At 38.3% G+C, this 24,067-nt stretch overlaps 1 protein-coding gene across 2 annotated transcripts in view; it reads right to left on the reverse strand.

Annotated features, from left to right (window-relative positions):
- Positions 1–1,875: 1,875 nt before the first annotated feature.
- Positions 1,876–24,067, reverse strand: part of LOC135699865 (calmodulin-lysine N-methyltransferase-like) — a 49,194-nt gene continuing 27,002 nt past the window's right edge. Inside the window, exons 1-2 of one of the 2 annotated variants that reach the window (XM_065220222.1) lie at positions 20,418–20,719; positions 1,876–3,217 (exon numbers count right to left, since the gene is read on the reverse strand). In XM_065220222.1, coding sequence (XP_065076294.1) covers positions 1,880–2,920 — 1,041 coding nt within the window. In that variant the 5' untranslated portion in view covers positions 2,921–3,217; positions 20,418–20,719 and the 3' untranslated portion in view covers positions 1,876–1,879. Of the gene's footprint in view, positions 3,218–20,417; positions 20,720–24,067 lie in introns of those variants that run through there. The other variant, XM_065220223.1, reaches the window with a different exon arrangement.

Below are 24,067 nucleotides of genomic sequence, written 5' to 3' on the forward strand. Positions count from 1 at the left end.
ATGCATCACAATAAATTGAACCTCAAACGTCCAAATGTGAGTGAAAATGATAAATAAAGTAAAATATGTCATATGAACCTGTTTTGCTGTGAATTCGGGACCTCACGGACTTCAAAACCTACCGACCCGAATACCAAAAATACCGGAATTTCTTAGCTAAAAATATAAAAAAATACCGCGAGCTATGTTTTTTTTTAATTTAAAAAATCAGTTTTCCTATTTCAAAAAATTCAACATAAAATTCGACTTATTAGGCTCAGTAAATGGTTTGACTTAGGAGCCTTGGAAAATTTCTTATGATTCTGGGGCACTGAAAACTATAAATTTCTCTCACTTTGCTCTTCAGTTCTCAAATTATGGCTTGGTACTTGTGAAGATTTCTAATACTTTGTTTCGAAAGGTACAATACAGATATAACCAAGAAATAGAGTTGTATATGTACATCAATATAGTTGCTTATCTAGAGCTGTTTTGATAAATTTTTTTTTTTCAATTATCTTCCAAATCGTTGCAAGATTTTTAACCAAATTTGATCAGCTTATCCAACAAGAGATCAAAAACAATCATTGCGAAATTCAGACAACATATTAAGATTTCAATAGGTTACTGTGGAATAAATTTTTGAAGTTATGAAAAAAGATCCATGCCTCGTATTGTTTTTATCAAGCATTGAAGATTTTGAAAGCAATATATTGTTTATATTCGCCTGCTTTTATCTTAACTTTTGAAAATCAAAACGTGGGATGTCAACACGGCCAACCCTTCTAACTATACGGTATATTATCATCAATTCAGCTTGAGGTAATAATTAGTAGAAACCAACACGACACGTTCTTCAGCGCTATATTTGTGTAAAATGAAAATAATCATTTTGAATTTGATCCTCAAAATCAGCCCCACCAAATTGAACACGAATATTAATATTGACAATAACAGAGGCGATAATCAAAATCTCAGGATGAAGAAAAACAAATCTTGACTTCGGTACTCAGAGATTACCTTGATCAAGAGAATGCTGTTATGTCTAAATTCAAATTCATGCAGGTAGTTTTTTTTTTTTTTTTCCTTTGGTTTGTTTTTTCCGTCGATCTTGTTTTCCGTGCTGAGCACCAATGCTACCGACGTGCCAGGAAGGCAGCTCCTACACCTGGACCCTACCTATCGACCCATCAACTCATGAACCGGGGACCAACGGCTTTACTTCCCATCCGAAGGAAGGCGTGATCAGAGATGTTATGCCTCAGAACATCCCGGCGGCGCCGACTGGGATTGAACCCAGGCCTGAGAGGGGTGGGAGGTAATCACGCTTACCACTACACCACCGGCGCCGTTCATGCAGGTAGTTGGTCTATCTGATAAGGTTGTTTTCATTTTCAGCTTAGTTAGCTTACTGCATCAGTAAGGCAACACCCCCTTGTAGGTCTATTAGTTCTTGCAAAACCGATATCCAGCCATGTAGAAACGACTTTTTCCGAAACTCATTCTTACCTTTCAACAACCTTACAAAACCGACCCATGCTTCCAAACTGCATACAAATCTACACTTACAAAACAACGGGAAAGGTCAGTCTGTGGGAATATCCTCTCATAACGGTTCAACGCGTTTCTTCTTCCTGGTGTCTACGAGATTTCTAATTTATTCCTAAATCCTAGCTAATCCTATCAATAATCAACGTAACGCTCGCTCTAGCGTTTATAGAACCATCATAATTGACTAGAACACCTATCTGCAAAGTTGCAAAGTACGTAAGCGCATTCGGTTTATTTTTACGATCCTAGAATTTCTACCACTTGTGTGCAGTGAGATCACCAATACCACTTGGCTCCCATATGGCTCCCATATGCCCTAAACATTTTCGCGTGGAATTAACAACCGCAATCAGATATGCCGTAAATCGTAATCTTTTTTGTACATTTTTATCAACAACGGATAGTGGATGTTTTCATCGTACCCGTCGGTTTTGATCAGCTCCAGATGTTTGTCCCAGATTGCCTCGTTGTAGCAGTGCAGCAGATCGTAGTAGAAGCCGCGGGCGACGCATTCGTCGAGAAAGTGTGTTAGGGTGTGACCCCGGCGGGGAGCCGTTATGAGAGCCACTCCTTCATCTGCCAGAAACAACCAGATGGCATCGATTAGGTGCGAACGAGACTCGTCGAAGAAGAGACAGTCCGCCGAAAGGATGAACTGGTACCGGGCACGATCGGAATATTTAGCGTATTGATCGAGGCAAACCGATTCCCATTTCAGGACGGAGGTTTTAATTGTGCTATTGAACTTGTTCATGTTCAGCGATTTTCTAACATTCTCGACCGATAGATCGTTTCCATCAGTAACGTGGACAAAAGACGGATTGCCATATTTGGCCAAGACAAGCCCTGCGAGACAGGTCATTCCACCACCCAACTCCAGAACATTAGTGTTTTCAAAAATATTCAATCGTGACAGAATGTAGTAGGCCAAGGCCTCTTCGGAAGGCCACACACAAATGTTCCCCGTATTGTTGAATCCAATCAGCTCCGATGCTGTCCAAGGTCGTTCACCGATCAGCCGAATCTTCAACCGGTACCGATCGGCCAACCTGTAGACGAATATATTTTCATCCTTCTCGTCGTATGCTCGATCAAACTCGATCAAGTTAAACTTCGCAAACTGATCATCCTCACTAGAGTCGTGCCGCAGTGCCTTGGCCAACAACTTCCACCGTCGTCGCGCGTTTACAGTTTTACTCTGGTCTTCGTTCCGCGTTCCGCCGCTAATGTGATGGCTATTTTCGTTCGCACTACCATCTTGCTCCACTGCCTCGCAAAGACCATGGCGTTCCGTGGCCGCAACCGTCAGCAGTTCAATCGCCGAGCCCGACGTGATAGCGTCGTACTGGGATTTAATTAAATTACTGTGCCGGTCTTCTGACGTTGACATCACCTGTTGTCGATCTTTCGCGCCGTATCTCTCACTGCTGTCGTCGTTGTAGTCGTCGTCGTCGTCGTCGTCAGAGACAGTTCTATGTCATAGCAAGTCTCAACGCCCCGTACAGACGATGTGTGTCAGCAGTTGATGTTCATCTTAGAACGCCAACCGACCGGGAACACCGTTTGAACTTTCGTTCGTTGTTTAACGTCCAATTAAAAACCTGCCTTTGCCTGATCTGCACGTCCGCAAGATCAACGGATACGCCGCGGCGTTCGCTTAATTTGTAACATCCAGGTACACCGGTTCCTGTAACGAAAAGAGCAAATCAAAATACATTTCCATCAGTTTATTTATATCGGAAACCTTTCAACGGTAGTACAAGCGATAGACTAAGTGCACCAGGGATTGACTCAGAGCTCCGAAAGGCCATTCAGTACATCACCGGGGGCACTTGAGCGAATCTAAAGCAACAGAAAACCGAACCTTTCTTCCCGATATCGATAAAACCACTCAAACGCAGATCCCTAGCAGCTTGGTTGCATCTGAATCGTTTAGTGGTATAGTGTGGTGCTTCCCGCGTGACTATTGGACAAACAAATATTTACACACAAGCAGAGTCCATATGTCAATATTGCGTATCAATCAGCAGAGCTCGATAAAGGCCAATGACTGTAAATTAAATCGTATAAAACATTGGTCCGGGCCATTAGCCCGGGCCCCTGCTTGTCCCACAGAATCCTATTACGATTGATGTACGTGTATCGACACAGTCAAATGCGATTGATTTTCAATTTACTTATCAGTTCCAGATCGATGGGGAAAAACCTGGTAAATTAATTAAATGGAATAAGCCAATCAAAACAGGCAGTGGCAGTCTTACTCTGTCCATTATATTTGAAACATATGAGGATTTTAAACTAAACTGAATGTCAGCTCACTGTGAATGGGCTAAAATTAAAAAAAATCATATATTTTGTTCTTTTCTATTGTATTGATCCAAACGTGGTTCAAATACCTAACCGGTCAAGAAATTTTTCGCATTCCCTGGGCATCGAGTATCATTGTGCTTGACACACAACATGCATTAATTGGCAAACAAAGCTCTCACTTAATAAGCATGGAAGTATGTACGAAAAGATCACAAACAAGTTGAGAGCAGACTTAATATTCCAGTTGGAACGTAATAGCAAAAGAAGAAGATGAATCGTATCACAGTCACGTCACCAACCATACAAAAAGAAAGCAGTGCTTTAGTGCCAAAATCTACTGAGCTGACAAAACATTAGCAAAGTCAATTGGTGCCACTTGAGAACCATTAAATCATCTCTTCGGAGAATAATGTGCTCCAAGATTGCCATCATGTGCTCCCTTGATTTACGGCTATACAGTTTCGTTGTGCTGTGAGCAATTCCAACAATGCTCCGCGTTGGCCATAAACAACCGCAAAGCAAATTAGTTGTCTCGCGTAATAAAAATTACTTTGAAAGCACTGTTTGCCGATCGTAGCAAATTATACAGTATATGTGCGACTATTTATTGGTTTCATATTTTCGCACCCTCCCATATTTTCGCACCCTCCCACATGCGCGTCCCTTCTCTCCAGGGACCTCCACCCCCCGCCATTCGCACAAGGACAAGACGATGAATAGCAAACCGTCCGAAAATTGAAACACATGTCTCGGTTCAGTGTTCAATTTGTTTCATCCGGACAAGCTGTTAGATGATCCCGGCTCTATTACTCGCACTCCCAGCCAGCTGTCCAAACGGGGCTGGGTGCAAAATTTCACTGCCGCCACTCACCTGAATGTGTTCGATTGCGCCGGCAGTCAGTCGGTGGGTAATGAAAGCGAGCCGTTTTGGAACGCATCATGCCGATCCACGCTTCTTGTCGCTGATGATGATGATGATGATGATCATCATCATCATCATCGCCGACAGCGCCGTCGTGATTTGTTTTCCTTGCGCTTCTCAAAAGTAACGAAATGACGATTCACCTCGCTCCACTTGACGATCACCCACTTCTGCTCACCGTCTCAAATGGCCGGTCCATGGCTATGGCTAGTTTGCTACTGCGGGAAAGAGTGTGTGACAAAATTTATGAATGAATTTTATTTTCGATGCCACCCCCGTACCACGCTCTTCAGGGGGTATTTACTGGTTTGTAGACAGAGGTTTGTGGTGATGAATAGCACTGTTTTTTTTCTTATTGTTCCTCCCAGTTTTGCGCTTTTGAATCGATTTTAATTTCGGTGGGATTTCTTTTGTGAATGAAGACAAAATCAACTGATGCCGATGGGAATGACAAGTTCTTAAGTGCCGTACGAAATATTATAAATAGTTAATTAATCAAAATACATCCCATTTTATATAAATGACAGTGGGGTCCTAAGATAGTATCAGTTAAGGTATGGTTGACATGACTGGTTCTCTACAATGCGATGATCAATCATTGTGATTCAGCCACTATTAGAAAGGTATAACTATCAACTTTCATTTGAAACAGTAAGAAACCATATTGGACCTGTGGTTGGCAAACCGGAATCGACAAACCCAGAGAAGTCCCTAGAAAAATGCGTGTCAATGCATGTTGATATGACTGGTTCTCGGCAATTTGGTTATCAAATTTTAAGATTGAGCCACTATTCGAAAGGTATGACTATCTACTTTCTATAGGAACAGACAGGGAACCGATTGGATCTATGGTTGGCCAGTCGGAACTGGAAAACCCCATGAGAGGTGATTTTGCGGAAATTCAGATTTACCGGGAAAATGGTCAATTCCTGAAAGTAGACCTAGAGATCAGCGTTTTTCTCTAAATTCCATACAATAATAAGTATAGTGGTAATCACTGGGTTGACCACTCCATACTGCTAGCTAAACTTGAAAAACTCGGTGTATCCTCGGGTTTAACTCGTTGGTTCAAGTCCTATCTCACCAATCGGGAACTTTGTGTTAGAATCGGATCAGAGCAATCGGACTATTTTACAAACAGCTCCGGTGTTCCTCAAGGTAGCAACTTAGGACCATTGCTATTCTCGATTTTTGTTCATGAGGCCAGACTGATCCTCCCAACTTGTTTGTAGCCTCGCCGAATGCTTGCGGCTTCAGCGTTAGAAGAGTGGTGCTCAAGAAACTATCTCACGTTGAGTGTACAAAAATGTAATATTATCTCATTTCATCGCAAGCTAAACCAGTGGCATTCAACTATACGATAAATCACCAACTTCTGCAACGTGTGGACAATGTTCGTGACCTAGGAATCACGCTGGACTGCGCCTAAACATTCAAGCTTTATTACTCGGGCATCGTTGCGAAAGCTAACAGACAACTCGGGTTCATTTTCATCATCATCATCCTGCCTGTCTAAAAGCTCTATACTGCTCTCTAGTGCGATCGATCTTAGAATTCAGCTCGGTAGTATGGTGCCCGTATCAAGCAGTTTGGATAGCGAGGATTGAATCTGTTCAAAGGAAATTTGTTCGGTATGCCTTTTGTCACCTTCCTTGGAATGACCCTGTGAACCTTCCGCCGTACGAAGATCGTTGTCAACTCCTGGGTCTTGAAAAACTAGAACATAGGCGGACGATTAGTCAGGCCGTGTTCGCAGCGAAAGTACTTATTGGTGATATCGACTCTCCAGGAATCTTGGCTGAATTCAAAATCTACGCACTCGAACGAGCTCTTCGGTCAAGGAGTTGCCTGCATCTTGGACCTCGTGCTGCGAACTACAGCTTGCATGACCCAATACGGTTCATGTCTGGGCGTTTCAACGATTTTCACGAGTTCTTCAATTTTAACTGTGCAGCGGAAACCTTTCGTCACCGTATTCAACGCAGACTCCTGAGAAGGTGAGTAGCTGTGCATTTAATGTACACGTGAAGAATTGTGCTACCTGTTTAATTTTTGTTTCCGGTTCAACTGCATGACGAGGACTACCTGATTCACGGACAACTCAATGCCATAGGAGGATAACTTTTTTATGCTATAGACTTGATTAATGTTCGTTGTAATTGTATTGTAATATTGTGATTCATGTATTTCGAAAAGATATGGGGTTTTTATGCATTTTCTAGGCTTTTCCCCATCAGGCTTCATTTAGACTCGTTAAATCCGATGAAGAAAAACAAATTAAATAAATAAATAAATAAATATGCCATCACGATATCGATTCTGCTAACGGGTTGCCAGAAAACGATCCTCTGGATATCCGGAATCACCGGGAATGTGGCAATTCCTGATAGTAGATCTGGAGTAGATTGCGTTTGTATGCTGTATGTATAGAGAAAATATGCCATAACCAAATCGATTTCATTGCCGGGTGGCCAGAAAACGGTCCTGTGGATATACGGAATCACCGGGAATATGATAAATTCCTGAAAGAAGACCTAGAGATTCACGATTTTGCCTAAATTGCATAAGATCATGAGCATAGAGGAAATAAGCCTTCACCATATCAATTCTGCTAACACGTTGACAGAAAATGGTCCTTTGGATATCCGGAATCACCGAGAATATGGCAATTCCTGCTACCGGGTGGACTGAAAATGGTCCTGTGGATATACGGAATCACCGGGAAAATGGTCAATTCCTGAAAGTAGACCGGGAGATCCGTGATTTTTTCTAAATTACATACGATCATGAGCATAGAGGAAAAATATGCCATCACCATATTGATACTGCTACCGGGTAGTCTGAAAACGGTCCTGAGGATATCCAGAATCACCAACAAAATGGTTAATTCCTGAAAGTAGACATAAAGATCTGGGATTTTTTTTTCTAAACTTCCAGCAACTCCATATCGATTCCGCTACTGGGTGGCCAGTGAACGGACCTCTGAATAAGTGGAATCACCGGGAAAATGATCCATTCCTAAAGGTTGGCTAGGAGAACGCTATTTCAATCATGAGCATAGCAAAAATATGCCAAAACATTATCGATTCAGCTACCAGGTTGCTGGAAAACGGTTTTCCAGATATCTGGATTGTTGTTGCTGTCTCTTAAAAGATTATTATACCATAAGATATATTTTAAATCTCATCTTGATCGACACAGTTTTTAATATAATTGCCTTTATTATTGTTTACATGTGACATGTTTTTATTGATCCAGAAATGCATATATAAACCATATGACCATAACTTTTTTTTCATCAATTTGTTTTTCGTCGATCTTGTTTTCCGTGATGAGTGCCAATGCTACCGATGCCAAGGAGGCAGCTCCCACACATGCCTATCGACCCCTCAACTCATGAACCGGGGACCAACGGAAGGCGTGATCAGAGATGTTATGTCTCAGATCATCCCGACGGCGCCGACTGGGATTGAGCCCAGGCCTGCTGGGGTGCCGCTATAACCCTAACTTCTAAATATATTGATTTGCACTGTCGCATTCATGGCCCTTCGCTCATTTTCAACTTCTATTCAATTTTCATACTGCCGTACTCTAACGAAATTATCTACTTACCCTCTTCTAAAGATCATTCTCTACCTAATAAATTAGCACACTAAAGTTTCATGTTAGATAGCCGTTTTTCATACAAAATTTATAAGTCTCTCGGAAAACCAAATTATCAATACCGAATGAAAGAGCAATTGGGAGTATTAAGTGTTGATCCACAATACATACTTGAATCCCCTCAATACACATACTGCTATATTTTCAAAAATTCGAGGACTTAAAACATTTTGTAAAAAAACGCAATGTATTATCGAATCAATTAAAAAATTTGAAAAATTAATAGATAAACGTGTTTAAATGTACCTGGGGAAATCTTGAATGTTAATTTTGTTTACCTTGTCAGTTGATTAAAGCTTTTCGGTGCAAATTTGATGCAATTTGAACTGACCATAAAATAATCATACATTTTTATAAATTTTATATTCCCTTTCAAAGTGTTGGTCACGTGCAACGCAAACCAATTAACATAAAGCTCTAACATATATTTAAGATCTCAGAAATTGTTTCGAGATGCGTTGTTTCAAGGTTACACTATATCGAGGTAGATATTTATTTATTTATTCATTATAATTCCACCTGACCAGTGTTGGGAAAATTTCAAAAAATCAATCTCACCAACGCCCAAGATTACGTTTGATTTTCGTAGACAAAAATCAACAAGCAAGCAACTGCGGTTGATTTTGCAAGCTATGATATCGCAGCTCGGAATATCAAGCTAACAAAACTCACCAACTGCAAATCTCACCAAACTGTGGTAAGATTGAGTTTAATGATTTTTGCTTTACACCCGAATGCAACAAAAACTTCAAACAAAGATTAAAAAGAGATAGCAAACTATGCTTTCTCGTTCTAAGAAAACGATGTGCAATGGAATAATTTTTGTGTCGAGTCAACTCTCAGCTTGATGTTTGCACGTTGTGAATAATCGCACCATATCAAAGGAGCTTGTAAAATCAATATCAAGCATGATATTTTGTTCCAATATCACGCGTGATATTGTGAGCCCATGAGAACGGAAAAATATCAATTGATTTCTGATTTTGCCAACACTGCACCTGACTTTAAGTTAAGATGAAATATTGCATTGGGAAATGTCTTTTTGAGTTAACATACCTATTCAAAATGGCTGATAACCCCACATCTGTTAAAAAAATATTACAATTAAGGCATTGCATGCACACTAAGAATATCTCAAAATCTCAAAAACTAAACGTTCGGTAAACAGTTCGGTGATTTTTCACTGTATTCCTGTATTTTTCCCTGAATATCTATATACCACAGGTCCAATCTAGTTTTTCTCGTCCAATATTTCATACCTTCCCAACAAACATTGAATGTTTAATAAGAGCTTATTCAGGCAAAATTGGCTTCTTTAGCTAAAAAATTGCTTATTCAGCTGTTAATCAACTCAATTTGTTTGTTGGGTTTTGAGTGGTGGCTGAATCATAACGATTAATAATCGCATTGTTATGGACCAGCCATATCAACATGCATCGACACGCTGTTTGCAGCCTTTGGGTTTTGTCAGGTAAAGAGACTTTCAGCCGCGGGCTGGTTTGTCTCTGATTGATGATAATTTTCGCATATCATTAAAAGCAGTTTACAAATCTTTGTCATATTATAAGGAACATTTATTCTTTATTGCCTTTATTCTTTATCGTATCAATTCATAATTGAATAAATTCTATTATGTATTCAGAAACAATTATAGCATGAATTGCATTTATATCGTAGGTAAAATCTATTTTCTTAATAATATAATTAATATGAAGTAAACTCAATCGATAACCAACCAAGTGTAGAATGATTTGAACTAATTCTCAATTTATTTTTCATGTATCACAATTTCATAAAAATAAGACTCTCATCCGTAATTCATCACTTTCGAGCCTATTCTCTTGTTGATGTCTTGTAAAAAGCAAGTAAATAAAATGCCCACTAATTTAACTTTATAGAGCTGATGCAAGACTTTCATAAAACTTTTAAATCCAATATTAGCCGCAAATTGCACCGTAGAGCCAATTAATCAACTTATTTGTTTTCTGAACAATTGCGTCAGTATGAACCAGGGAAGTGGCACCCCTATCTCTACTAATAACAAGTAACCATAGCAAGCATAACCACGGGCCCACGCTTGGGCCTAGCTTTGATTGCTTTGTTTTCACTTGTTTATGCTGCCTATGAAAAGATGGCGGTGTGCCAGCCCCTTGGTATGAACGCCCACCGTATCAGAAAATCAAATGGCTGCTTTTATTTTTCAAGACGATAAATCAGAATTTCTCAGCATTGTGTCGATATAGCGGAAAATAAATTCAAACGAACTCCGTGATGCCAAAAAGCATCTTGCAGATATCTTAGTCTACGAAGAATCAAGCTGTGTGCTACACGGTAACCGCAAAATACCCAATAATGACTACAAAGTAAGCATTTTCGAGGGAAACTGGGACTACCCATTAAATGAGTAAAATTTTACCAATTTATGAGTAATTAAAACTGCAAAAACAAGTAGTAAGTATTCATTTTTGAGTAACAAATACTCATAATTGGGTAATAATTTTACTCATTTAATGGGTAGTCCCAGTCTCCCTACCCATTTAATGGGTAGTCCCAGTCCCCCTACCCATTTAATGGGTAGTCCCAGTCACCGTGTAGAGAAGGATCGAACGCAGCAAGTATGCCAAGCCTGCAACGCAAGCTCGTTCAAATAATAGCGGGCAACCTTAGCCAGATTTTATATCGTTTGAAAGGAAAATGGAATGGAGCATAAATTGATAACAGACATACACATTCAAATATATCGTAAGACGGGGTAACATAGAGACAAAATTGAAAAATGTTTGTTGATGCAAATATCTACAGAAAATTATGACTAGTGTATGTTTCTTGAACTCCTGGAGTAAAGTGTAGATAAATTAACCAGTTGTTTTATTTAATCAGTGCTGTAAAGTTAAATGTCATAAATAGCAGCAAAAACACCTTTGATGACGATGATGATGATGATGATGGTCCCACCTCTTACCCCTACAAAGCTGGATGATTTATCTTTAAGATAATTAAGTATGACATTTTAACCAGCTTAACATACAAAAACGTACTGGTAATGATATGAATAGATATGAATTCCCTCTATAGTCTACAGTTGTTTTTCACAACGATATAAATGTAATAAAATTTAGACGTCTCTTAGATTGCCATTTTTGTCCACCTAAAATATTGATAAGTATTACAAGCGATCAAGAGTTAATGAACATCCTATACGCTAGCAACCCGTTTTTAAAAATGTCCACATGCAAACAAAAGTTTGAACGCACTTTTATTTGGATAGACGAGGATTACACGTGATCTTTAGCCATACATTGTGATCATAACCAAGTGTAAATCTAAGATATTTTAACCAAATCCATGATTTGATCCAATTTCACCCCCCATAAGGTCTTACATTGGTCTATATTTTGTTTAGTTTTAGTAAACTGAGAGACCAATTTCAATCAACCATTTCCATGACAGTCGTAAATATATCGTTGATGAATATATTCACATGTTTACAATTGTTTTCCTTGCTAAAATGTGAGGTAGGTGGCGACCCTGGCGTAGTGGTTAATATCAATACATCTCACGCCAAAGTCACGAGTTTAAATCTCATTCCCGGACAAGTCACGAATTACCGAAAAGTGTTAAAGTGACTATAATTTAAAAAAGATCATGTAAATCTCTGCAAAATATTTCACACACGTAGTTAGCGGAAGATTAGTCATAAATTTACACGATATTTCATGTAAATGTATGCACGATATCGCATAAATAAGTAATGCTGTATTCAAGTTTATGCTAACCATAGTTTGTAACTTATTTATTTATTTATTTATTTATTTGTCATCAATCAAGTGTAAATTGTTTTGTAACATTTCATGTCTTATTTCTTAATATTATATGAACAAAAAGGACTAGACTTAGTAGTATCTGATTTCACACTGCATTATTTGTGTGTGTCATTACACAGCAAAAAATAAATTTTAATATTACATCCAAGAGGATGCACTTCAATCATGTCAAAAATCTCATGTAAATTTTATGGCCACTCAAACAAACAAATGCAGTAAAAGCAGCGTAATATTAGTTCATGCACTGTTTTAATAATAATTTTGTCCTTTTTGGCAAGTAATATTACACCATATTTGCGACACGATTGAAGTGCATCCACTTTAATGTGATATTAAAATATTTTTTTTGCTGTGTACGAATAGAATTATATTGTTTAAATTTGGTTTTGTAAAAAAAAAAACAATGCTTATTGTAAGTTGACATCATTTGATGTAATGGTTCAAATTTGACACAACCTTTTTTTTAACTAGTTCGTTTTTTGGAAGGCTCAATCGCGTTAGCTTTACGGAGCCGATAGTTCATTGTTCTTTGTTTGTAACAAAATTCACTTAATTCTATGTCTAGTAGGAGTTGGGCCGAATACTCGCGGCTTACCCGAGGTTAAAGAGATACATTGTCGAACGATAGGATCAGGGGAGGAGCTTGGGGGTAAGGTTTCGTTGTCTCATCAGAGTGTTGTCGCCAGTATGAACGGTAGTGCGATTCTAGTTTTGTCTGGAGTTCGACCGGCTATGGTGACCAGTGGGCGACGATGAGACTCATCGAGACGGGGGGACAAGACAAACAAAAACTAATAAAGAGAGACATTGGCATAACTTGTTTTTAATAAATATATTTCGATTTCGTAGTTGCCGGGAAGGTTTATACAAATTTAGTATTGATAAGAGTTCTACTGAATCAATACGACTCGATGCTATATTGTTAACAAATGAGACCATTGCAAATTCTCGACGCTCTTTTAATGTTTGGATGTTGATTGGCACGCTGCTTGTGTCCAGCCTGATTTACAAAGTGCATATTATAACAATTGCTTTTGTACTGATTCTATGCGTTATTCGAGTGTGAATGGAAAAGGTGAGCCAACTACAAATGGAAATATATAGTGTTTTTATTTTGTACGCGCAAGGGCGTAGCCAAGTTTCAAAATAGGGGGAGGGGGAGTGGCAAATGAATATATTTTTAAGTGAAATATTTGACCAGACGCCAACAAACTGAACGCCATTTGGCAGAGTTCAATTATGTGAAATGCTATTTGGCCGAATATGATTAGGCGAAGGGCTCACTACGTTAAACGAGTAATTTAAGTACGCTTAAAAATACTTTCTCTACGAGGTTAGCAAAGCATCAATAATAAAATATGGATGATATGCAAGCACTGGAAGTAAAATTGTATCAACTAGCGTTTAAGAAAGAATTATAAAACGATCTACACTGATTGATGACAAATAAATAAATAAATACTCAAAACTGAAATTTATGCCATACTGCATAAGTATTTTTCATATTTGCAATTTTATTCCAATTAGCGATTTCCCGGTTGTTTCATTTTTTCCCTGTCGTGCGAAACACATTTAAAACAATTCAAGCATTAAACCAAACGCAATCGAGCCGAAAGGATCACTAAATAAAATATGCCGTTACAAATGCAGCAAAATATGTCCATGTTTAACTATTTTGAAAATTCTCATAATTCTTTTTACAGGATTCTGTTGAAATAATCTCATGAATTTTCTTTCATATCATTTCCTGTCACATAATTCAATTCAGAATTCCTGTAACATAAATTTGAAAATCTCTTTGGGATTCCCTTGAAGTTTTCTTTATAATAGTTCATTCTTTACAGATCACTTCTAACAAAAATCCTGGAATTCATCCGAAGATTTAAAATGAATTTTTTAAGAATTCACTTGAATTCTCCATAGACTCACAAATTGTATGCTCCTAAGTCGATTCCCTTAGTCATCGTCTCAGAATTTCCTTGGAACCGAGTATTATAAATTAACAATATGGACCACTCTTTTATTTCCCCGAAACTAGCGCCACCAGTGATACGAAAAGTGACATGAACACTGTGAATTGAACGATTACCAGTTGAAAGCTCAATAGCAACAAGACTATCGGAAACAACTCACAATTGAGTTAAATTTTACTCAGTATTGTGAAAAATTAGACTTTAAATTACTGGTACTACTTTTCCAACGATTGCACATAAACATAAACTCCCACAGTCCTGTCCACAACAGTTAACTTTATCGTTTTTGCTTTGACTAGTAACTAGAGCAACATGTCTTCTTTCCTTTATTTAACATCGGTCTCTGTTCCGCAATCTAGTGCCAATCACCGACGGACATTGATTGCCATCCATTGACGGCAATCAAATGTGCAGGAAGGCAGCTTCCACACCTGCGTAAGATATCGCACCCATTCAACACACATGGACCGGGACCAACGGCTTTACTTCCCTTCCGAAGGAAGACGTGACCAGAGATTTTTATGCCTCAGAAAACTCCCTCCGACCTCGGATGGGATTGAACCCAGACTCATTGGGGTGAGAAAGCAGTCACACTTACCACTACACCACCGACGCCGGCTTAAAGCAACATGTGAAAAGAGCCTATGTGCCAAACTTAAACAATGACTTTAAACGACGATTTCTCGTGAATTTGGACTCATTCTGGCAAACCGACACCATCATCTGAGAGAAAGTTTGCTCTATCAGATGCTATAGTTAGTTTGTATGGGCGTGTTGTAATTCGTGAACAATCGACGTTTAAATGCATTGTTTACGTTTGGCTTGTACTTTTGCTTGAAAATCTCCTAAATAGAGATAATAATAATAATTATAATAATAATAATAATAATAATAATAATAATATGCCTTTTTTAGACTATAGCTGATATCAAGTAATATAGGCTATCTTGATATCATATTATATTACGTGATATCAACTTAAGTCTGAACGTATCATAATGTCATGGCGTCAGAGTAAACGTGTAAGAATGCATGAGAAAGCCAATACTGTTATGCAGTACAATACATGGCGCCAAAGCTTTTATTTTACTGAACTTATGAAATGATTACACGCTTAAATAATAATGCCACGAATGGTTTAGTCACCTCTCTCACTGGGAGAGCATATGGGAATTCGGGAAGTGGACCATACTGTCAATTTATAATATTTGTTGGACCTCTCTTCAGAATTCACCTGATATTATTTCTGAAATATCCTTGTAATTTGTCCTTGAATTTTTTTGGAATTGCCTCGGAATATCATTAAAATTATCATCTTTAAAGTTACTATCAGAAAATGTTTGGAATATTAATTAGAAATGGACCAGAATTTCTCTTCACAAACATCATGGAATTTTTCTCAGAACAACCAAACAATTCAATTCTAAACTTTCCTTAATTCACATGAAGCTCTTCTAAAAACTACCTTTGACTTGCAGTTCTAGTCAGAAACCGTCTTAGAGTTCTTTCCTCGGAATTTTTCTCTAAAATACATTGGTGTTATCCCAAGAATTTAAACTAAAATCTCTTCAAAATTCGGAGCATAAAAATTATTTTAATACTTCTTTAAAGTGACAGTATTCTGAAAACTTAGAAGGTTTATTCATCGAAATTCCTGAGATTTTCTCGGATTTTTCCCAGTGATCACGGGTTCCTGATTTTATCCTGGATTTTCCAATTATCCGATTTTCCAGTTATTCGGTTCACTGGTCCGCCTGAAATTGTAAATAAATAAAGGTTTTTTTTGATCCACGACATCAGTATATTTCAAAATTTTAGGTCAAGTCATCAAATTACAAGTTTCTTCAAAACCCTGAGCTTTGTTTTTCCTGAATCCTGGATCATGATTTTATTTCTGTTTTTGGAGAAATTTTCAGAATTTCAAATAAGTTCTACAGACTTCAGAGGAAGCTAAATTTAGAGAAGCTCAAGAAACTTCATTTTCTGAGCAGTTTAGTACACACTTATCCAGTCAGTAATTTTTACAGTGTTTTTGAATTGCGGAACTGTTCGGAAAAATTTAAAAAATCTTTGAAAAATTCAAAGATGCGAAAATTTACAGATTTACTTCTTTTAACCCCGTTTAATGATGAAAAATAAAATTTGTCGATATTATCGAATTTTTTACGAATAACGGTCATTTGACTTTTAACCGAGTTTTTCAGTAATTCAAAAACCCAGTGTAAAAATTCTGACTCCTGTAAAAAAATCGAAATGTGTAGTCTCAAATCTTGAAGTATTTGCTGTGCCTGATTTTCCATATTATTTCCCGTGGTCTTCATAGGATTTCTTTTGAGTTCCTTCCTTTTTGAAAAAAAAAATCCCAAGAATCATCTTAGAGTTTCCGCAGAGTTGTGTTTCTTTCAAAAGTGCTCAAGTGCTTTTAAGCACCTATTAATTTACAAATTATTGGCGAACTATTGCAGACTTATATAATTGGGTCAGAATTTTGAAACATTAGAATTTTTAAACGTAGAAACTCGCAGAGCTTCTTAAAAGTAAAAAGAACGTTGCAGAATTTCAAGAAACTTCGTTGAACTTTCGAAAACTTTGCATTCATTAATTGAACTGCCTAAATGTTCTGGAAACTTTCTAGAGGTGCATCACATGTTATAGAAGTTCAACTAACTTTGCAAAAGCTCCGCAAGCTATGTAGCAGCTCAGTTAAAATTAATAGAACTTCAAAGAATTTTGTAGAACTTGAACTTTGTTGAACTTCATCAAACATTGTTGAAAATTTGCGACTTTTAGAGAAATTAAGCTAATTACGATGTAGCTCAGGGATTTTTCATTGATTTCATTATACTTTTAAAAATGTCAAGGATTTTATTCAGCAGAACATCGTAGAAATTTATTAAGGTAAATATAAATTCGGAGAACTTCGTAGAGCTTTAGAGTATTTCTTATTAAAAATTGGTTTAACTTTACGGTTTATTTTTTTTTACCTTCAGGGCACTTTTTTTTTTTTTTTTTTTCATTAATTTATTTGATAAGGCTCAACCGAATTAACTTTACAGAGCCGAGGATTCTTGGTCACTATACAATACATCTTAAAACTATAGTCAAAAGGTACAACACAATAAACACTTCATCTTCTGCTATCCAAAAAGCCTCCTCCATCAAAACTGGAGCCGCTTCCAGTAGTTTCATTAAATGACAGTTACGCCAACGAGGGTCAGAGCGCGTCCATTGCAGCAATGGACGCAAAACGTGGTCAGCACTCACACACTCATCACGAAACGGTTGCTTTCCAAGGTCGACGACGCATCGACCGAAAGAACTGCTGATGAAGAACAATGAGGAGGACCACACAATGGTTGCTGCCAAGAAAACAGACGATCGCGTAGCACACATAGAGAGTGGCCTGCTTTTGTCGACAGCCGAGTGAACACTGTTCAGGGCACTTTGTTAAAGTTTAATGTGCTTAAAATAGATCAGGAAATCTGATACTTCAAAGAATTTCTTTAAATATTAACGAAATTCATAAAAAGTCAGGGAACTTTGTAGAAGTGCAGCGAACATAATAGAAATTCTGAGAACTTTGTAACAGTCAAGCAAACAATGAAAGGAACTTTGTAATACTTCATAGAAGTGTTGGGATTTTTTTAAGTACAAGGAACTTAATAGAAGTTCAAAAATCTCAATTTTCAAGGATTGATATGAGATTTTACTGGAAGGTTTGAGATTTTTGTTTCACTCAAATGTTTAGGGAATTGCATAGTCAATTCATACTCTGAAAAAATGTTACCACGAAAATGTTCACGGTGGAGAAAAATCGCAAGGAAAACTAAGAAAAACTGACAATGGTCATAGTTATGAAATGTTTTGTAAATATTCTGATCTTCAAGCATTCTTCTTATCATTAACTGTTGATAATTTCAGAGTGGTGTTTCATACCGGTTTTGAGTTATAGTTATGACCAAAAGCTAACGTCCCGGAAAATGTTGGTTAAACTTCTTTGATTTTTACCGAAATTCACATACTTTGAAAATGAATAGCTCATGAAGCAAGTATCGTAGAATAAATTTTTTTTTTTGTCAAAGGAAAACTGAACAATATCTCCATGTTCATGGTGGAGGAAAATTGCAAAAGTAACAGAGAAAACTATTTTCCGAATGATAATTTTTTTTTTCAATTACTTTTATTGAAATAAAAATTACTTATCTTTAGCTGGTGAAAATTTAAGAGTAGTGTCTCTTACCATACTCGGAAAACTTAGAGAAGTTTAACTAAAAATTTCGGAGTAGTGAGCTTTTTGGTCATAACCATAATTTAAAACCGGTATGAGACACCGCTAGTCATCAAAACGGCAGTTCAGATGAAAAATTGGTGTGATAAATTTACCAAAACAGTACACGAGACCATTGTGCGCCGTTTGATGGGTCGTATTAAGGGAAAACTTCAAATCCGTTAATTCTAAGGGCCTAACACGCCGCCTTCTTTTCGTAGCCAGCATAAAAACATGATCACATATCAATCTAAGCGGGCCCAGACCGTGGGCTCGGTCAATCACTTTTTTTCTAATTTTTTAAAGAAAATTCACGTGTAAAAACATGTTTTATAAGTCATTATGGCATAAAGTTGGACTCAAAAAACCACAAAACATCAACTTTTCGGTTTTTCTGAAAGTCCAATTTTTTTTTCATGATGGGATAGAAAAAAATTTTTGCATGTAATTTTTGACAAAAATCTAAGGAAGAAACTGATTTTCTTGGATTTTTGATAATTTTTCCCTATTTTTTTAGAAAAATATAAACTTACCGAAAATATTTTTTTATTTTTGGGCCGGTGAGCTTCCCCTTAAGTCGTGTCTTATAAATTTGAAACGATGCACTAAGCCTTAACTAAGGACCTCCGCCATATCATAAAATATCAATTCCGAACATAGGAAAAAACGTGAGTCAATCTCTCAGTCGGTGACATCTTCATGACCTAAATTACTTTAATATTGTATGCAGGGTGCATTTTCAACTATTAAACAACTTATAGAGCAATTACCGAAGGGTGTGATTGGTAATTTATTCTACCCACATCTATTGTTCGGTTGATTTCTAAACATTCATTCTGATACGTTTGATGTGATTAAAGTCAACAGGCTCCCAACAGGCAATATCTTAGCTTGGTTATGTGAACTTTTTATGCCGTCAAAAGTATAAGTTCATCACGTCAGCCATTGGACATCTAAATAACATTTCAAATACACAATTAATGAATAATTCAGAACTATCACCATGCTAGATTTTGTGAAATCGACTTTGGAAAAAAATGAAAAACTCGTTCGATCACATGCGTCTCTCATTTCATTTTGCTGTCGGGAACAAACGACTGAAACAATTTTTGCTAGAAAGTGTTTTCAAACGAAAACCAGGCTATGAAGGATTATTTGATGATTGCTTTACTGTAATTATACGGTCTAATCAACCTTCATCGCCTCCACACACATCACAATCAAAGTACCATGCGGCTCCTTCGTGAAGCGATTCTCACGATTATTCATCATTCAAACCGCTGACTGCTGGTACACATTGTTGTGCATTACGTGCCCCCGTCCCCTGAGCCTGAGCACCAGAGGCCAACTTTCGGTACGCCAAAAACGATTTAAATGCTTGGCAACGGGTCGGCTGGTCTCGGATCAGCATCAGCATCAGCGGTGGCAGCACAAAGCACAAACAAAACATTTTTCCGTCCCCTGACCGATGTTATTCTTCCTTGTGGCTTCATTCCTGTATACACACCATCCGCACGAGTACGACTTATTCCTAGCAACATGTATACTTCATGTGCGAATCACAGAGTATCACAAATTGCTCGTTTTATTCCAACTGCTCTGTAGAGAACATATTATGGATACACACAAAGGAAAACTGCGCTGAAGGAGTAACACATATCCTTTTCGTTTATGTGTTTTCCCTTCCGTAGCCGAGAATGAGAAAAAGAATTTCCTTCTTGCATATCAGCATCGCCAGCCACCCTGCATGCGGCTATCATCATGTGCCTCTCCGAAAGGTCATAAAATGCAGAGGAAATCTTCGCCAAAAGAATTTCGGCAACATACGGTTATCCGCATAATCAACAGATAATAAGCGATAAATCGTTCGATTTGCAGTTGCTCTTCGTCATGTCCGAATGAATCACCTCCTCTCCACGGATACGTACACGTGTTTGTATTTCCGACCGTTTCCTTGCGTTGAACCAAGCCGATGCTATATCACTCGAAATTTTATTAGGAATAAAAACTTTGTAATCACTAGTTTGATCGCATCTCAGAAAATAATACTCGTTTACGAATTAGTCTACCTCGTTAAATAAAAGAAGTTTTTTTTTATGACACCATAACACAAATTATATAATGAAATAAAAGCAATCTCACTATAAACGATCCACAACGGTACGGAATTTGACCGCGCGCGCGTTTTTCTTCAAGCGGACCGCTTTTTCTCCTGCAGCATCCACCGGTTGAGATGCTTTCGAAATGAAACGACAGACTCAACTAAAGCGAAAAATTTACTAAACTGAACGCTCGACGCCGCCGTTGTTATTGCCGTTCGGACGTGCTAGCTACATAGCTAGTCTGGCAACATGAGAGATGCTAGCTGCTGCCGCTTCCGATATTCGAGAGTACACGAGAGGCTGCTTGCCAGCGAGAAGCGGACAACTAAAAAGGGACTTTTCCGCAACGCGCATACACTCACACACTCACACATTGACTACTACTACACAGATGCCACCACCCAAAACCGAACTGGCTGGCTGGCTGGCTGGTTGGCTGATGTGATGCTACCGAACTGGTTGGGTTCCATCAGATGATGTTCTAGCTGAGTCAGACAACAACGTGACGCGACACCGACTGCCCTTTCTCGTATTCTTACGGCAGTTTTGTGTTTATGAGCTTGGCTCTGCTGTCGAAGCAGGATGAAACTTTCGAAGCACGAGGAACACCGGGAAGGTGTGTTCTAGGGTGCCTGAATGGTGAAGTTGTGGCATATTCTACGAGCAATGTTCAACGTGATTAAAAAAAAAAGTCTACTCAGTTCTTTCTGAGTCAAATTCGAATGAAAAACTAGCAGTTTAACATCGGGGAATAATCATTCTAAACTGTATTTTTTTATTTAATTCGATTTCGCAAATAACGATCAAGACCAACAGGTCTGGTAAGTAAAACCAATTATCATCATTAAAATTAATTTTAAACATAGTTAACATTGGAAGCTTTTATACAGTGCATTTTTTCTTGAAATTAAGTTGTTCAGCTACTAAATGATTTTCTTAATAAAGCGAACCATATATAATGTTGATGCAATAACTAAAATTAAGGAAAGCCTACAAGATACAATGTATACGTAGTAACTCTACTCCTATTTAAAGAGATTATCGTCATCATAGGGAAAACTTATTCCAAGCTCATACGCAGAAAGGAGCAATGAAAAATATTATTTAACCTCAATTTAAAATAGAGTCTCCCTTCTGATGAATACCAACCTCATCCCTAAATTAAACAACTTCATCTTAATTATGCTTATTGGACGAAAATGTAGAGCTTATTGAGCAACTGTGCGTCTCCATGGTTTCCCACCGACGCTCATCCATCCCAGAATCAACCCAAAGAACCACCCCAACCTGAATGGTTACAATTCTAGGAAAAGCTCCCGGGAGAAAAGCAATCCTCCCAAAGCATAAAGCCACACAAAGATTCACGTTACAGATCATTCGCCACCAAACCGACCACCACCGCCAAGTTGTTCATTCTTTCCGCTTTTGGTGTTGGCATTTCATCCGTCGTCCTAATCCATCCAACCCGCACAGCGACACAATGAACCAAGCGTCCTCGTCTATTTCGTATCTACCGCAGGAGGCAGCTGTTCGCTGACGGCCACAGACCGAAGAACAACGCGCCACCGCTCGCTCGCTCGCTCGCTACCCACAACGCGCCACCTGCCTTGACCGAGTAGGTATAACACAAACTGACAGAAACGACGACGCCGCCGACGACGACGACGACGTGATTGAACTTGGGTCGTGTGCGAAAGGAAACTCTGAAGGTAATTCTGCACAGTTGGTGGCGGAAGCCGGCAGGCAACGCTAGGATGGGGTTTGTCTTTCTTCGGCTAGGAAGGATATCACTTACACCCATGAACCGTCGTCACGCGAACTTTGAGAAAGCTGTTGGTTGTTCTTGCTATCCCCATGCTATAGGCGTCATTTTGCAGACACTTTTGGTTCGGGTTTCAGATCGTTTTTTTATCAACTCGCGTTCTGTTTTATGGCTGATAATGGGTGGGTTACGAAGACGAACAGCATTCTAGACGGATCGCTAAGGAAAGATGGAAACCGTTGCTGAACAAACTTTTAATAAGGGATTATGCATTGACGTGACAAGACCTTGCACGTACAATTCTTAGTTTGATAAATTTACATCACATGACTCTCCTTCTGTTCACTATCTCCACAGTTATGAATGGAACCCAATTTTGAAAAACAAAACAGTTTAAAACCGCACAACGGACAATGATGTTCTAATGACTGCTCATAAGACTGATGCAAAATTTGGAATTTTTGCTCCACAGTGCTCAAACGATTCCAAATTGGGCCCTGATTAGGCTCCAAAAATTTGAACTCATTTAGTGAGAAACTGACTTGGCACAAACCATTTGAAGTTTATATGGGAATTACTATGGAAAAACCATCATTTCGGTTCATATCTATCTCAAAATTTATCAGTTTACTCTACTTTAAAAAATGACAGTTGAGCTTGTTGAAAATTTTCTTAGTTGCAACCAATTTTCGATCAAATGTAAGGAACAAAAGTTATTAATGATTCAAGTCACTGATGTCCTATGATTATGCTCAATCAACTGTTCAGCAGGCAACATTGGTGTTTATAGCGCGTAGAATAGAGGACAAAAATCATGGCTATACTATGTCCCACTGCAGAATACAATATTGCCCACAATACAGTTGCTTAATCTCTTAAACAATTGATAACTATTTAATTTGACGTTTGGCTGAAAAACGATTTCCTGCAAAGTTGTAGCTGATAAAAATTCCCATAAGAATAGCAATAGAATTTGTTAACAGTACAATATGTAAAAAGGCTAAAAGACAATGAACAGAAAGATTTGTTTTCCCATAGTAATTTCCATATAAACTTCAAATGGTTTGTGCCAAGTCAGTCTCTTATCAAATGAGTTTAAACTTTTGGAGGCTAATCAGGACCCGATTTGAAACCGTTTGAACACTGTGGAGCGAAAATTTCAAAATTTGCATCAGTCTACTGCTTATAGCCCATCCAATAATTTTAGCTGAAGATTAGCTTTGACAGCCTACAATAGGCTTATACAGCTAAATTTTCCCTAGTATGATTTCCTATGCCGCGAGCACGTTTACCGCAGCATCGAGTGATTGTCCAGAATAGACGGGATTAAGATCAGCAGCAGGTAATTCAACGCGACACTTTTTGGTCCCGTGTAAAGCTAAATCTCGATTCTCCGCTCATTAGCACCGAGACCTACAGAGTGGGATCCGCAAGGCATGTTCCAGGATTTGGAACTCAATAAGGATCGACAAATGGTGAGTCGACAAACTGGAAGGAGTGTTGTCCCAACAGCTCTGGTCCTCACAAGTTCCTACCTCACGCTTCCACGGGTCAGCCGATGACAAAGACCGCCAGCAAAAGATGCTGGTAGCGTAGCCTGGGCAATGTCACCATGATAAAAACATGGATCCGGATCGTGGTGATAGCAAAGTGAGGAGGTGCGACCCTCGAGCGTCTGTTCACCATGGAGGTGCGGCTCAAACAGCGTCTGTCT

This window comes from Ochlerotatus camptorhynchus, unplaced genomic scaffold, assembly GCF_037179485.1.
Source record: "Ochlerotatus camptorhynchus isolate MF236.1 unplaced genomic scaffold, CSIRO-AGI_Acam_v1.1 ptg000120l, whole genome shotgun sequence".
Taxonomy (NCBI): Eukaryota; Metazoa; Arthropoda; class Insecta; order Diptera; family Culicidae; genus Ochlerotatus; species Ochlerotatus camptorhynchus.